General features: G+C 44.3%; 1 protein-coding gene across 2 annotated transcripts in view; it reads left to right on the top strand.

Moving 5' to 3' along the window:
* tafa5a (TAFA chemokine like family member 5a) overlaps positions 1-15781 on the top strand; it is a 186233-nt gene that overhangs the window by 158842 nt on the left and 11610 nt on the right. For both annotated transcript variants that reach the window (XM_074698551.1, XM_074698552.1), the window contains exon 3: positions 12098-12225. In XM_074698551.1, the coding sequence (XP_074554652.1) occupies positions 12098-12225 (128 nt within the window). The remainder of the gene's footprint in view (positions 1-12097; positions 12226-15781) is intronic.

Raw genomic sequence — 15781 nt, 5'->3', positions numbered from 1 at the left:
TCATGTTTAACATTAAACATCTGATTGAGATCATTCATGCTGTCACTAAGGATGGAAATAACTTCATTATAAAGGAATAATCTCAGGCACCAAGGAGATTCATCACAGAAAACAAAAAAATAAAAATGAAATAAAGAGTGGAAATAAAGCTCTGACATGGCTAAAAAGGAGCGGCCTTCAGTTTCTGTTCATACATTTATATAATTTTATCATCTGCTCTGGACACTGCTCTAGGTACCGCTCTGAACACTGCTCTGGACACTGCTCTGAACACTGCTCTAGGTACCGCTCTGAACACTGCTCTGGACACTGCTCTGAACACTGCTCTAGGTACCGCTCTGAACACTGCTCTGAACACTGCTCTGAACACTGCTCTGAACACTGCTCTAAACAATGCTCTAAACACTGCTCTAAACAGTGCTCTAAACACTGCTCAAAGTACTGCTCTGGACACTGCTCTGAACACTGCTCTAAACATTGGACACTGCTCTGATCACTGCTCTAAACACTTCTCTGCACACTACTCTGAACACTGCTCTAAACAATGATCTGAACACTGCTCTGAACACTGCTCTGGAAACTGCTCTAGTCACTGCTCTAAACACTGTGCTGATCACTGCTCCGAACACTGCTTTAAACACTGCCCAAACACTACTCTGATCACTGCTCTGAACACTGCTCAAACACTAGTCTGATCACTGCTCTGAACACTGCTCTAAACACTGCTCTAAATAATGCTCTGAACACTGCTCTAAACAATGCTCTGAACACTGCTCTGAACACTGCTCTAAACACTGCTGCGATCATTGCTCTGAACACTGATCTAAACACTGCTCTGATCACTGCTCTATACACTGCTCTAAACACTACTCTGATCACTGCTCTAAACACTGCTCTAAACACTACTCTGATCACTGCTCTAAACACTGCTCTAACACTGCTCTGAACACTGCACTAAACACTGCTCTAAACACTGATCTGAACACTGCTCTGAACACTGCTCTTATCACTGCTCTGAACACTGCTCTTAACACTGCTCTGAACACTGCTCTTAACACTGCTCTGAACACTGCTCTAAACACTACTCTGATCACTGCTCTGAACACTGCTCTAAACACTGCTTTAAACACTGCTCTAAACACTACTCTGATCACTGCTCTGAACACTGCTCTAAACACTGCTCTGAACACTGATCTAAACACTGCTCTGAACACTGCTCTGAACCCTGCTCTAAACACTGCTCTAAACACTGCTGCGATTATTGCTCTGAACACTGATCTAAACACTGCTCTGAACACTGCCTTGAACACTGCTCTGAACACTGCTCTAAACACTGCTCTGAATAGTTCTCAACACTGCTCTGATCACTGCTCTGATCACTGCTCTAAACACTGCTCTAAACACTACTCTGATCACTGCTCTAAACACTGCTTTGAAATCGCTCTGATCACTGCTCTAAACACTGCTCTATACGCCACTCTCGGACACTGCTCTAAACACTGCTCTCAACACTGCTCTGATCACTGCTCTAAACACTGATCTAAACACTGCTCTGATCACTGCTCTGAACACTGCCCAGACACTGCTCTGGACACTGCTCTGAACACTGCTCTGAACACTGCTCTGAACACTGCTCTAAACACTTCTCTGATCACTGCTCTGAACACTGCTCTAAAGACTGCTTTGAACACTGCTCTGATCACTGCTCTGATCACTGCTCTAAACACTGCTCTGCACCTTACTCTGAACACTGCTCTAAACACTGCTCTTAACACTGCTCTAAACACTGCTCTAACCACTGCTCTGGACACTGCTCTGATCACTGCTCTAAACACTAGTCTGATCAGTGCTCTGGACACTTCTCTTAGCACTGCTCACAACACTGCTCTGATCACTGCTCTAAACACTGCTCTAAACAATGCTCTGATCACTGCTCTAAACACTGCTTTGAAATCGCTCTGATCACTGCTCTAAACACTGCTTTGAAATCGCTCTAAACACTGCTCTAAACAATGCTCTGATCACTGCTCTGAACACTGCTCTAAACACTGCTTAAAACACTGCTCTAAACACTACTCTGATCACTGCTCCGAACACTGCTTTGAACACTGCTCTGAACACTGCTTTTAACACTGCTCTAAACACTGCTCTGATCACTGCTCTGAACACTACTCTAAACACTGCTCTGGACACTGCTCTGATCACTGCTCTAAACACTGCTTCAAACACTGCTCTAAACACTGCTCTGAACACTGCTCTGAACACTGCTCTTAACACAGCTCAGAACACTGCTCTGAACACTGCTCTAAAGACTGCTTTGCACACTGCTCTAAACACTGCTCTGATCACTGCTCTGAACACTGCTCTGAACACTGCCCTGATCACATCTCTGAACACTGCTCTAAACACTGCTCTGGACACTGCTCTGAACACTGCTCTAAACACTTCTCTGATCACTGCTCTGAACACTGCCCTTAACACTGCTCTGATTACTTCTCTGAACACTGCTCTGAACACTGCTCTAAACACTGCTCTGAACACTGCTCTGATCACTGCCCAAAACACTTCTCTAAACACTGCTCTGAACACTACTCTGGACATGGCTCTGAACACTGCTCTGAACCCTGCTCTAAACACTGCTCTAAACACTGCTGCGATTATTGCTCTGAACACTGATCTAAACACTGCTCTGAACACTGCTCTGAACCCTGCTCTAAACACTGCTCTAAACACTGCTGCGATTATTGCTCTGAACACTGATCTAAACACTGCTCTGAACACTGCTCTGAACCCTGCTCTAAACACTGCTCTAAACACTGCTGCGATTATTGCTCTGAACACTGATCTAAACACTGCTCTGAACACTGCTCTGAACACTGCTCTAAACACTGCTCTGCACACTGCTCTGAACCCTGCTCTAAACACTGCTCTAAACACTGCTGTGAACACTGCTCTGGACACTGCTCTGAATACTTCTCCAAACACTGGTATACTTCCTGTTTGGACCCACTGCTATGTTGTATCAATCTTTCCTGTCCAGGAATTGGCACCATGGAAGACTACATTTTTTGTGACTGATGCAGAGATAAAGTCCCGTCTTTTCAGCTTCACAAAACTAATCCTTAAGATGCTAAATGAAAGCTAACTTTTTGAGTCCGAAAAAGTGGACTGGATGTCTTGTTGAGCTAGTATTTATGCATCCATCCATCCATCCAAACACTTTTGAATCATCTTTATAAACGTACAAATTAAATAATACTTTGGAAGAAACACAATAAACACGGCCTGAAATGCCCGATTTTACTCATGCCAACCTGTTTTTCACATTGTCTCAAAGCAGAGCAATGAAATATGAGTCCTTTTTGTTACGCCAAATGATGGGTTGCTGAAAAAAGAGCGATTTGAACAGCTATACTGAAAACAGCCACTTCTTCCTCTAAATGTGTGCCTTTTTTGTTGAACAACGTACAAAATCAGTCATTGGCTTATTCTACTCCTATTATCAGACAATGTGCTCCATCAGTGGTCCATCAGTGCTTAATCAATTCTCCAAGAAAGTTTAAATTGCTCTTTGACAGTGCTCCATGAGTTCCATATGTGTGTCTACCAACTTTATAATTTACAGACTACATTTATGAATAGATTGAAATAGAATGGTTGTTAATGCTCTGGACCCTGCTCTGAACATTGCTCTGGACACTGCTCTGAACAAATTTCTAAACACACATTGACAGAGAAACCTCTGATTTTCAGGTGTCATTATCTCCTGCTCTGTGTGTGAAACCATCAACGCTTTTAAACAGCCCCATCCTGTACATGTGTTCATTACTGTAGCATTCATAGCAGCAGAGGATTATTAAGGACACACACACACACACACACACACACACACACACACACACACACACACACACACACACACACACACACACACACACACACACACACACACACACACACACACACACACACACACAGCTGGAGACTCCCACACAGCCACAGATGCATGCACACAGACACAGGCTGAGGTCTGGAAACGTCAGTCAGCATGCTATCTCATTATTTCTGCCTCTTGAAGTTTCATGAGTGCAGAGCAGCTATTTGGGACAAATTCACTTCAGCAACAAAAAGCTGCAGCTTTAAAGAGGGGCTTGACAGCTTTTAGTGTGCTGATACTCATCAAGCATGCCAAGCGGGTGGAAAAATCCCATGGAAATCAGGACGGGCAATAGACTGGAAGGGAGCAAGTAAGGGGAGGAAAGGGAGGGAAGCATGGGGAAGGACAGGGAAGGGAAGGGAGCAGGGGGGTAAAGGAGGGATAGAAGAGAAGGAGGAAAGATGAGGATATCAGATCCAGAGGACAGCTGCAGGGAGTGAAAATGAGAGCAGACTGGTTGTTGTGAGAAAAGACAAGAGGACAGAGGAAATGAGCTGAGAGCAACGGGACGAAGAAGGGGGGAGGGGGGAGAGCTGGAAGCTAATTACAAAGCGTGAGGATTTATTTCTTTGCTTTGGGTTTTTCTCTCAGGCCTCCTTCTAAGTCCTGCCAGGCTGAGTGCAGGTTTAGGGAGTGTCTGCCCGCCCCGGCAGGTCAGATAGTACAGTTAATTATCCAGACTGGAGATTCTGGGTAAAAGGAGACAGGGGAAAGGATTTCCATGATGAAAGCAGATCTCACAGTCTTAATGGCACACTGTTGGGCTTTTTACAGCCCTCTTTTGTTTGACTTTGTTGCCTGACATGTCAGCAAAGAGATTATTCTGCATGTGTGTGAGTGTGTGTGTGCCTCTGAGGGTGTGTTTTTTGATATACAGAGCTAACGCTGGCTGTATTAGTGAGCCTGGGTGTGGAAAGCTGTCTTGTCTCTCAGCTGTCCTCCTTTACCCAGCCTCCGATGCTGTGTGCAGAGCAGTCACATTTTAAACACCAATAACAGGAGCAATAACTGAGAGCCCGGCTGTGTTTCTGTCTTTAAACTGTGCACACAGTGTGTGTGAATGTGTGTGTGCTGTACGGGTTTGCTCATCGTACAGTAAGAAGGACCCAGGGTGAGCATGGTGGCGGTCCTTTGTGGAATGGAGACACAGTGGATTTGCTTAAAGAACGTTGACTGAGCCTGAGGAGACTAATGCCGCGTGCCTGCTCTCCAAGAGGCAGTGCTGGGCCGGAGCAGCACGCAGCTGCAAGAAAATACATATAAATGCATCAAATGTGTGTGTGTGTGTGTGTGTGTGTGTGTGTGTGTGTGTGTGTGTGTGTGTGTGTGTGTGTGTGTGTGTGTGTGTGTGTGTGTGTGTACGTGTGTGCGTATGTGTGTGTAAGAGAGAGAGTGGGGGAGTCCATTAGGCTTGGAGCTTATTGGAGTGAAGCAGGAATTATGCTGATTTGAACACACAGTGCTGTGAGTGCAGAACTCAGCCTGCCCAGATGCAGAATAAATAAAGGCTCAGGTTAATAAATCATAACCATCGCTCTGCCAGGCCCAGCTTTAACTGGTCTGCGCCTCTGTTTGTTCACCTCCTGTGGAATACACACCACACGTACACACACCAATTAGCTGATTCATGGTATAATAAAGTAATGTAAATCATCCTCAGTGCGATTGCTGTCCATGAATGTCTCCTTATGTCTATTTCTGTCTTTTGTGTTTGAGAATCTGCTTGCTATAACACTGTGTTTGTCATGCTTATAGTCAGGTGGATTGCTCCATCCTTTCATCCTCTCCATGATCTCTGTCGTCTTTCCTCGCGATCACGCCGCTCTGTCTCTCTGAACTACCATGACACATCCTCAGTCGGATGAGTTGAGCTGTCTCAACTTTTCTGACTTGCAGCATCTTGCTATGCCTCTGTCATCTCACATCTTCTCCTTGTATCCATTCTGATCTCTCATCCAAAGAGCGCACCGCTCTCACCCACAGTTGTTTACCAGCATGATTTTGCTTGACAAGCTCTGCAAGACCCCACCTCCCCCCACTGAAAAACACAATTCACTTCTAAAGATCTACAGAGGCTGAGGCGTTAGCTTCAAACACCACAGACTGTAAGGTGATTTAAAAAATTTAAATAGAAATCATTTCAAATCAACAAAATTATCATTCCTTTGATGTTTAAATTAATGTTTTAATTAATGGTGTTTGTATCTGAAGGAAACAAGGGGGTTATGAGAGGGGTATGTATGGCTAGTAGGTGCTTACGGGAAATTAAAGCCAGACAGGGTGGATAAGACCCTGACACAGAGCTGACCACACATTATCCCGGACATAGAAAGTGTAAAGAGAAAGGAGTGAGGGATTTCTATCAGCAGCAGCCTGTTATCGTTGATATAAATCAGCCATCAGCTGACCACTTTTTCTAATTATCAGCCTCAGCCAGTAAGGAGTGGTATTAGCTGTCTCGGAGCAGGGTGTGATCATATCTTGGAGAGTTTGATTCATTAAAGCTAATCTTATCTGAGGTCCAGAGTCATCTGTCCAGACTCAGAGCTGACTCTACCTGCCCAGGTGTTATCATCTGATGTGTACAGTTTGTAATTATCAGAGCACATCACCGAGTCACCACTCCGTCTCTGAAAGGCTGCTGCACCACTTTTATTACACAGATCTGATCAGTCTGCAGGCCTCCTCTCTCCACCCCCACCCCCCACCCCACCCCAGCCAGGAGCTCATCTTTCTTCTGCCCTCTCAGCCTCAGCATGGAATTACACAGAATTTATTAGGCCAAGATGCTGCTTGTTGACACGAGTGTGATCCACCTTTTGGTGGGAGATAAGTGTCCCATGGAGGATGTAATAATGTTCTCTCCTTCTGCTCCTTATCTCACCTGATCAATCACACCTGATACCTGCTCTTACACATTTACACATAGCATTAGAGTGTGTGTGTGTGTGTGTGTGTGTGTGTGTGTGTGTGTGTGTGTGTGTGTGTGTGTGTGTGCACTTGTTCCTGTGTGCTTGTTTGTTTGTGTGTGTGTATGTGTGTGTGTGTGTGTGTGTGTGTGTGTGTGTGTGTGTGTGTGTGTGTGTGTGTGTGTGTGTGTGTGTGTGCTTGTTCCTCTGTGTGTGTGTGTTTGTGTGTCTGTGTGTGTGTGCTTGTTCCTCTGTGTGTGTGTGTGTGTGTGTGTGTGTGTGCGCTTGTTCCTGTGTGCTTGTTTGTTTGTGTGTGTGTGTGTGTGTGTGTGTGTGTGTGTGTGTGTGTGTGTGTGCTTGTTCCTCTGTGTGTGTGTGTTTGTGTGTCTGTGTGTGTGTGCTTGTTTTTTTTTTGTGTGTGTGTGTGTGTGTGCTTGTTCCTGTGTGTGTGTGTGTGTGTGTGTGTGTGTGTGTGTGTGTGTGTGTGTGTGTGTGTGTGTTTGTGTGTGTGTGTGTGTGTGTGTGTGTGTGTGTGTGTGTGTGTGTGTGTGTGTGTGTGTGTGTGTGTGTGTGTGTGTGTGTGTGTGTGTGTGTGTGTGTGTGACAGGTCAGAGCTGTCTCTGATGCTCAGGTGATGGATTATCAATGAAGCTCTTTAGCAGGAGATGCTAACACACATGAAATGGTTCATGATGTCTCACGTTTAGTTCACTGTAATCCAAACAGGAAGTATCCCAGGTGTTGTCTGTCTGAACACCTTTACCTGTGACCGTGGCGGTTAGCTGCTGCAGCTGCCCGTAGCTTCACTGTTCTCTGAGACTGACCATGAGTTTCTGTAACTACAACTGGCAGCGCCATCATCTGGGCCCATCGTCCCAAGGGCCCAGGTTCTGGCTCAGCTCAGCTCAGCCAAAAGTCTCTCTCAATAAACCAAATGTGAAGTAAGTCACTGTGAAAGCTGCCCAGAGGAGGGCGAGTCCCTCAGAATGTGTTAATAAGAACCTCAGGGTGGATGGGACACCTACAGAAGGGTCGGATCAGAACCAGATCAGACTGAGATGCCTGATGCTGGAAAGCCAGACCAGCCCTGATCAGGCTCCAGCTCATGAAGAAGAGGGCAGGAAGTCTGAGGGGATGTGATCAGTATGGAGTGACTTCCAGTGTCCCCCTGCAGGGAGAAACCTCTGACACTGGAATGACTCCCAGCATGTGGACTAATGTTTACTGTCTGATGCGCAGCCTGCAGCCAGATCCAGAGCTCTGCCATCAATCACTCCAGTCTGGAAGTGTCTGTGTGCAACTGGAGGTCAGTGAAGGCGTTCTGACTAAAATCCTGCAGAAACGCAATAAAGACATCCTCAGGACTTATCGACCACACAGCACAGGACACATGTAGTCATGCTGACATGAAGAACCAGGAACTGATGAGTCCTGAATGAGAGGAGGGGACTGAGGGACACAGCAGAAGTTACAGTCTCATTATAGACGAGCTGTTCAGTTAAACTGATCTGTATTTACCTGTACATACAGCCAACATGAAGCTAACCTACAGATGCTTTATAAAAACAGATCTACACCCCCTGAGGTTAGGTCAGTAACTCCAAACTCTGAGTGAACAGATTAACGTGGAGGAACAGAGATCTTCTCTGACACATCCCTTCTCCTCCATGATCCAGGTTTTCTAATGTCTCTTTCTGCCCCCCCAACGGCAAAGACTGCTGAGCTGGAACACGCTGGTTTACAACAGTTTGTTGTTGACCACATTTGCATAAAATGGAAATCTGTCTTCAGCTCTGGAACACTTCACAGAAAACATCTGTACTCATCCGACAGAGAGCAGCAGCTGAATACATGATAGAGGTCAAAGGGCAAAAGGTTTTTTGAAGGACCAGCTCAGGGCAGATCAGGGCAGATCAGGGTCAAACTGAGGATTCATTTTGCTTTTGGAGCCTTTGACTACTAAAACCATCTTTCCTCTTGTTCAGATTGTTTGCTGCAGTATGATAGAAACACACTTCATCGGTTGTTTTCACTGAGAGACACCGCTTTCTGGACAGGATCCAGGATCTGTTTGAGCTAAATGAAGATGGAGGTGAAATCTCTGTGATGACAGAGCTCACAGCTAGTCTTTACTAAACAGAATAACAGTGGTGTTAGAAAGATGCCCTGAGGAACACCTGCCAGTCAGAGACAGTGTAAGACAGTGTGGTGTCTCAGAGGGTGATGACTACAGAGGGGCGTGGATGAATAAACCACAGGGTCTCCTGGAAACGTTTTAGTACGAGTTTTTTTACTTCTGCATTAAAAACCGGCATTTGAACATGACGTCACAGTCCCTCTGCCTCTGTTTAACATTGATACACATGGATCAGACTGTCACTCCTGTCAATGAAGAGGAAGAAAATCTCAATTCATATCCGTATGATGGTCCTCAGGGTTATAATTATGAGCCTGTTAGGAAAGATGGATAGCAGGAACAGGGCTGTGGAGTTGTGGTGTGAGGAGAACCAGAGGAGAAAGGAGCAGGTGTCCCAGTGAGTGAGGGCTGTTACCTAGTGACATGCAGCTTAATGCTGTGTTCACATCAACATATATAAAGTTTGAAATCAGACACACTGACTTAAAAAAAAAAATGGTACGTGTAAGAGCTGATCATAAAGCAACGTGCTTTGAGCCGTCATGATAAATCCCATTGAGAGAAAGACAGAGAGGTCTGTCAGAGTCTGTCCACTAATCTAGAGTCAGAAAAGCAAGACTTAGCTACCATGCTCTGCTCATGTTTCTGTCAGGTTGAATCTCATGTTGCATCTCTGACAAATCCTTGTTTATGTCTGTCACAGGGAGCCGAGCTAGAGACTGCTGCTGCTGCTGATGAAGCTGCAGTTGTCTGATGGGACAGCAGCCGCGTTAGTCTCACCCGGCTCCCTTATACCATCCTGAACTCCATCCATAGACCTTTTAAAATAGACTCCGTCATATCAATCTTCCTGTCCAGGAATGGGCACCACAGATGACTACATTTTTGCGATGCAGAAATAAAGTCTCATCTTTTCAGCAGCACAAAACCAATCCTAAAGATGCTAAACGAAAGCTAACTCACCGAGTCCGAAAAAGTGGACTGGATGTCCTGTTGAGCTAGTATTTATGCATCCATCCATCCAAGCACATCTGTATCATCTTAATAAACGGTCAAATTAAATAATACTTTGGAAGAAACACAATAAACATGGCCTGAAATGCCCGATCTTACTCATGCCAACCTGTTATTCACATTGTCTCAAATGGAGTAAAGGAATATGAGTCCTTTTTGTTACGCCAAATAACGCAATGCTGAAAAAAGGAGAGGGGTCCAGCTGCAGACCTCCACTCTCAGCCGACTAACGGCTGTTCCAACGTGAATCGGAAGCCAGCTCCAATGTGAGACGGATGTGACGTAAAACTGTTCCCTTTTATCAGTGTTACACGTCTGATTGGCTATTCCACAACCAGCTCCTCCCCCTCTGACGTAAGACAATCATATTGGCCCTCATTTATCAATCTTGCATGGGAATTTGCGCAGATCTGGGAGTAAAAACCAGTTTACGGCAACAGTCATGTGTGATTTATGAAACGTGCATACCAGGGCTAGTCACGTCGTACGCCTGATCAGCTGTTGATCAATGTGGCGGCTGAAAACAATCGTAATTTACATAACATGCCCCTAAATATTCAAGGTTCAGTTGGCCGAACCCACAGAATGTACGACATGGAGAGACGCATTACTGGGAAAAAGGAACTTCTCCATGCCGGTCATCAACAACGCCATAGCAACAGGTAGAGAGGAAATGACACCGTTGTTCGGCAGTCGGAAAATAGAGCGTATCAGAAAAAACTCACCTGCAAGGAAATCACTGCAGTAATTCAGCAGCATGGATGTGACAAACTAAAATACAACATTCTTGGTGTCATATCTAATTCAAGGATCTAAATATTAATTTAAGATCATCAGTTTTTAATTCTGAAAATGTTTTGCGTTCATATGATCTAATTCTCCTCCTCCACAGACGGATTTCCCTCACTGCACCCCGCTCTCCACTGACATGAAACTTACATACACAAACTCAGACCTGGCGTGGGATTTGAGCGTACACGACGCCAACATTCAGATTGATGAATGCCGATCTGTGCGTGGAATGAAGCGTACACCCATTTTTCAGTCGTACGCATGTTTGATAAACAAGGGCCAATGGATTGTTGGAATTACTCTAATCACCATCACATAAACATAAACATAAACAAATAATAATAATATCCATAAAGAGTGATTGTGAAACAGACTTGAAGTTATTTTACCTTCATGTGTTGCGTATAATATATATATATATATATATATATATATATATATATATATATATATATATATATATATATATATATATATATATATTGAGCATAAGACAATCATTTGGATTGTTGAAATTACTCTAATCACCATCACATAAACAAATATGAATAATATCCATAAAGAGTGATTGTGAAACAGACGTGAACTTATTATATTTTCATGTGTTGCATATAATAAATTAATATCTTTAAACCTTGAATTGATGCTATTTCCGCTGTACAGTTATATCAGCAGTAAATCAGCATGCTAACAAATGCTAACAGTGTTAGCTCACCTTATGATCTGTGGAGTCAACGAGCAGAGGCTAAACTCTCTGAACTCTGGATTGATCTGATTTGTGATCAGTTTGTTCATCTCTTAATGTTTGTTCTTGGGCTTTCAGTAAAATCTGACAGACATGTTGAAATGCACACGTCTGACAGGTTATGTGCGTTTTTGCTGTAGCCTTGTTAAATATTATTCATGGTGTATTAATGGTGTTTGATTATATTTACCTGACCCTCTCCATCTCTCTGATTCTCTCTATCTTCCCCTCATCTCTCACTGTCACTCCCTCCTCTCATATCTCTCAATCGTCTCCTTACTTCATTGCTTCTCCTGCATATCTAATCTCTCTTCCCCTCCATCCTCCACATCTCTCCATCTTTTTACTCCATTTATATGTATCGGAACATTTTTCTGGGATTTGCTCCTTTCCATCATTTTCAATCATGTTAAATTTTTTGCTCATATCTGTCACAGTCCATCTGTTCTCTCCTAACCCACTCCCCCTATTTTAATCTGTACATCTCTGCAACCCCCCCTCATCTGTTCACTGCTCTTTTAACTCTCACCTGTCTGATCTCCGTCTCTGTGTTTTCTCCTCAGCTGGCATTGTTCGGAAAAAGCAGTGGTGTGAGATGGTGCCATGCCTGGAGGACGAAGGCTGTGACCTGTTAGTCAATAAATCTGGCTGGACTTGTACACAGCCCGGAGGCCGAGTCAAAACCACCACGGTGAGTTCAGGCTCTCTTTTAGCCCCCAGGTTACACAATCCACTCTCAGAGCAGTGGGTGTTAGAAAAAGCAGAGTACTTTCTGCCAACATGAGGCAGTACAAGCTGGAAATGAAGCCTTTTCATAGAAAATCAATGTGAGTGTGAAGGTGTAACTTCTGTTAATAAAAGAATTATGAATAAACAGTTTCCAGGCCAACATCACTGTTTGGGTGAAATTTTAACAAACCTGATCATTCAACAGTATAACATTCTGAAAGCTGGCTCCAAGGACAGCTCTGAACCACACAGAGATGTCCAGAACCAGAGTATGTTCTCAGATCTGTGTGTGAAGATTCATTCTGTGATTGAATTTGTTTTTAAATATTCATCCTGAAAACTACGATAAACCAGAGCCAGGAACACAAGATCAGACTCATTTGGTCCAGATTTAAGTTTCCTCTGAGACCATCCAAACAGACTGACTGGATTACTGTAAGATTTATAACTCACTGTTTATTTTTTTAAAGGGGCCTTGTGTAGTTTTAAAAGGGACAGTGTGAAGTTTTTAAAGAGAAAGTGTGTAGTATTTAAAGGGACAGTGTGTCGTTTATTAAACAGAAAGTGTGTAGTATTTAAAGGGACAGTGTGAAGTTTTTAAACAGAAAGTGTGTAGTATTTAAAGGGACAGTGTGTAGTTTATTAAAGAGAAAGTGTGTATTTTTTAAACAGAAAGTAAAGGAAGATTTTTTTTTTTATATATAGAGAAAGTGTGTAGTTTTTTAAAGAGAAAGTGTAATTTTTAAGAGAAAGTGTGTAGTATTTAAAGCAGTGTGTAGTATTTAAAGGGACAGTGTGTAGTTAATTAAAGAGAAAGTGTGAAGTTTTTAAAGAGAAAGTGAAGAGAATATTTTTTCAAAGAGAAAGTGTGTTGTGTTTAAAGAGACAGTGTGTAGTATTGAAAGGGACAGAGCGTAGTTTTTAAAGAGACAGTGTGTAGTATTTAAATGGACGGAGCGTAGTTTTTAAAGGGAAAGTGAAAGTTTAAAGAGACAGTGTGTAGTTTTTAAATGTTTAGCGTGTAATATTTAGAGGGACAGTGTGCAGTTTTTAAAGGTTAACTTTATGGTTTTATTTAATTTTGGTTCTTTTTCGTTCATTAAAGCAGCCTTATGTTACCTTGTCATATATATTTGAGAGGAGTCATATGTAACATGTCAGATCTACAGAGGCAGATATTTTCATGTGGATGTTTTTCGGACCTGCTGACCCTGAGTTGTTGCTCACAGCAGAGAAGCAGTCACACCTTCACTTTGCTCTGTTCTCTGAGCGTGTTGCTCCCCCTCCTCCTGGTCCTCTGCCCGTCCTCACATGCAGTTTGTTTACTTCCTCAGCTCCAGTCATTAGCCTGAATTAGGGACGCTCTTAATGTTAATGATGGCAGCAGATGGGGAGCCCGCCATTTGTGTTTTCTAACATGCCGCCTATTCATTTCCCCTCAGACCTTCATACCCTATTCCAGCTCTTCAGGCCTCCTCGTCTCCTCTTCACTTCAACTCACACACACACACACACACACACACACACACACACACACACACACACACACACACACACACACACACACACACACACACACACACACACACACACACACCTTCCTCCCTCTGACATCCTTCCTCTGCTTTCAGCCCTCAGATGTAAAGACTGCTGCTCGCCTGTCTGTGTGCTCAGTCTATACTGTAGTGATTGAAGAGGTCTCAGCTGAGGAGTGTGTTACACAACACACACTTACACACACGCTCACACAGCGGCCCTCTCAGTGAATGTCAGTGGGTGAACACTGAGGACCGGTGGGGCTTCATGAATGCATCTGTCATGATTGAGTCATCAGCTGAGCAACTTGTTTATGCGTTCTGCTCAGAGACAAACACAGATTCAGACACACACATGGCACTGCAGATAGACACACACAGGGAGCTGAATGGAGATGATGTGTTTCTTTATCAGCTGAAGCCCTCGTGCTTTTAGCATGTTGTGATGCGTGTGCTCCCGGCAGCGAGCTGACAGCCAGTTCAACAAACCTGGAGAAGAGACGCAGGTGACAGAGCAACATGTCCCATCTATAACATAATTTGATATCAGGGCAGCGCACACACACACACACACACACACACACACACACACACACACACACACACACACACACACACACACACACACACACACACACACACACACACAAATAGCCAACATAAAGCTGCAACCATTTATTATGATATTGTGATTGAACGACCTAAGAGAAGTGTGGGTGTGTGTGGACTTAAACCCCTGACTCCTGGTCTCTGTTTTTCCTGCTGTGTTTAAAGCTGGGGGATCTCAGGACATTCTGTGTTCCTGTTAAAGTCTGGAAAACCCACAGGAAGCTCACAGTGGTTGTTATCTGTGGGCCCAGGGGAGGATCAGGCATAAAAACCAGCCATTTACTCCTCCTTCCGCCTCCATGTCACTCTGAATAAATGGCCTGGTCCCTGCAGCTCCCCAAGGTTAAACCCAAACTGACCCAGAGCTGCTTTAGGAGCAGGGTTTGCTGTGCACAGTCCAGTGAGCATGTCCAACCTGTCGGTCAGGTGTTAGAGCAAAACATCAACGCAGACAAACAGACACGTCCCTCAGGGCTCTGACTCAGCCAAGACAAACTGAGTCAGCCGTAAAGAGCTGCTGTGGACAAATGTCAGGAGGCGCTCTGTGTGTGCGGCGCCAGTGTTTGAGAGTTTGTGTTTCCCTGTCAAACAGAGGGACGCTGTTGTTCAGCACAGCACCGCTGACCTCCTCCTCCACCTCCTGCTGGAACCACTGCTCGCTTGGTGTGAGTGTGTGTGTGTGTGTGTGTGTGTGTGTGTGTGTGTGTGTGTGTGTGTGTGTGTGTGTGTGTGTGTGTGTGTGTGTGTGTGTGTGTGTGTGTAAGTGTAAGTGTAAGTGTAAGTGTCAGTGTGTAGGGTACATTAATTGTTTGCTGTGTCCTCCCTGAACATGCAGCTGAACACAGTCCGCTCCCTTTAAAGTCCTCTCCACGCAGTCTTTAACCTCTGCTGGACTGCTCCTCCTCCATCTCCATCAGTCTTTCACCTCCTCTGTTTCTCCATACTGTCTCCTCCTCCTCTCCCCTGTGCTCCATACATTCATCCTCGTCTGGCTGAGCTTGTAGAGAACATGTTGTTCCTGTCAATAAATTATGATATAGATTTTTCTGCAGCATGCTTCAGACAACACCCTGAAGATTGATATGTGCTGTGTGTTTCCCTGACAGTGACGTTTTATTAGTAGCTCAGCTGAGGAGGACACATGCCAAACAGAGAGGCTCTTGTAAAACACTTAATTTATTTCAGTATAGAGCCAGACTGATGCTGCGAGCGTCTCTCCTCTGAAGCACTGACCTCTCCAGAAGTGGGATTCTTTGGCTGAGCCATTTCAGGCTGGAGGACGATGAATGAGCTCCTGCAGTTCACTTCACTGTATTAATGGGACAATAAAATGCTCTGCGTGTCCATCAGTAAGCACTTTATTTTCCTTCTCTT

This window comes from Halichoeres trimaculatus, unplaced genomic scaffold, assembly GCF_033239565.1.
Source record: "Halichoeres trimaculatus isolate MK-OKI-2021-1 unplaced genomic scaffold, fHalTri1.1 fHalTri1_scaffold_21, whole genome shotgun sequence".
Classification (NCBI taxonomy): Eukaryota; Metazoa; Chordata; class Actinopteri; order Labriformes; family Labridae; genus Halichoeres; species Halichoeres trimaculatus.
This window is presented reverse-complemented; position numbering and strand designations above follow the sequence as displayed.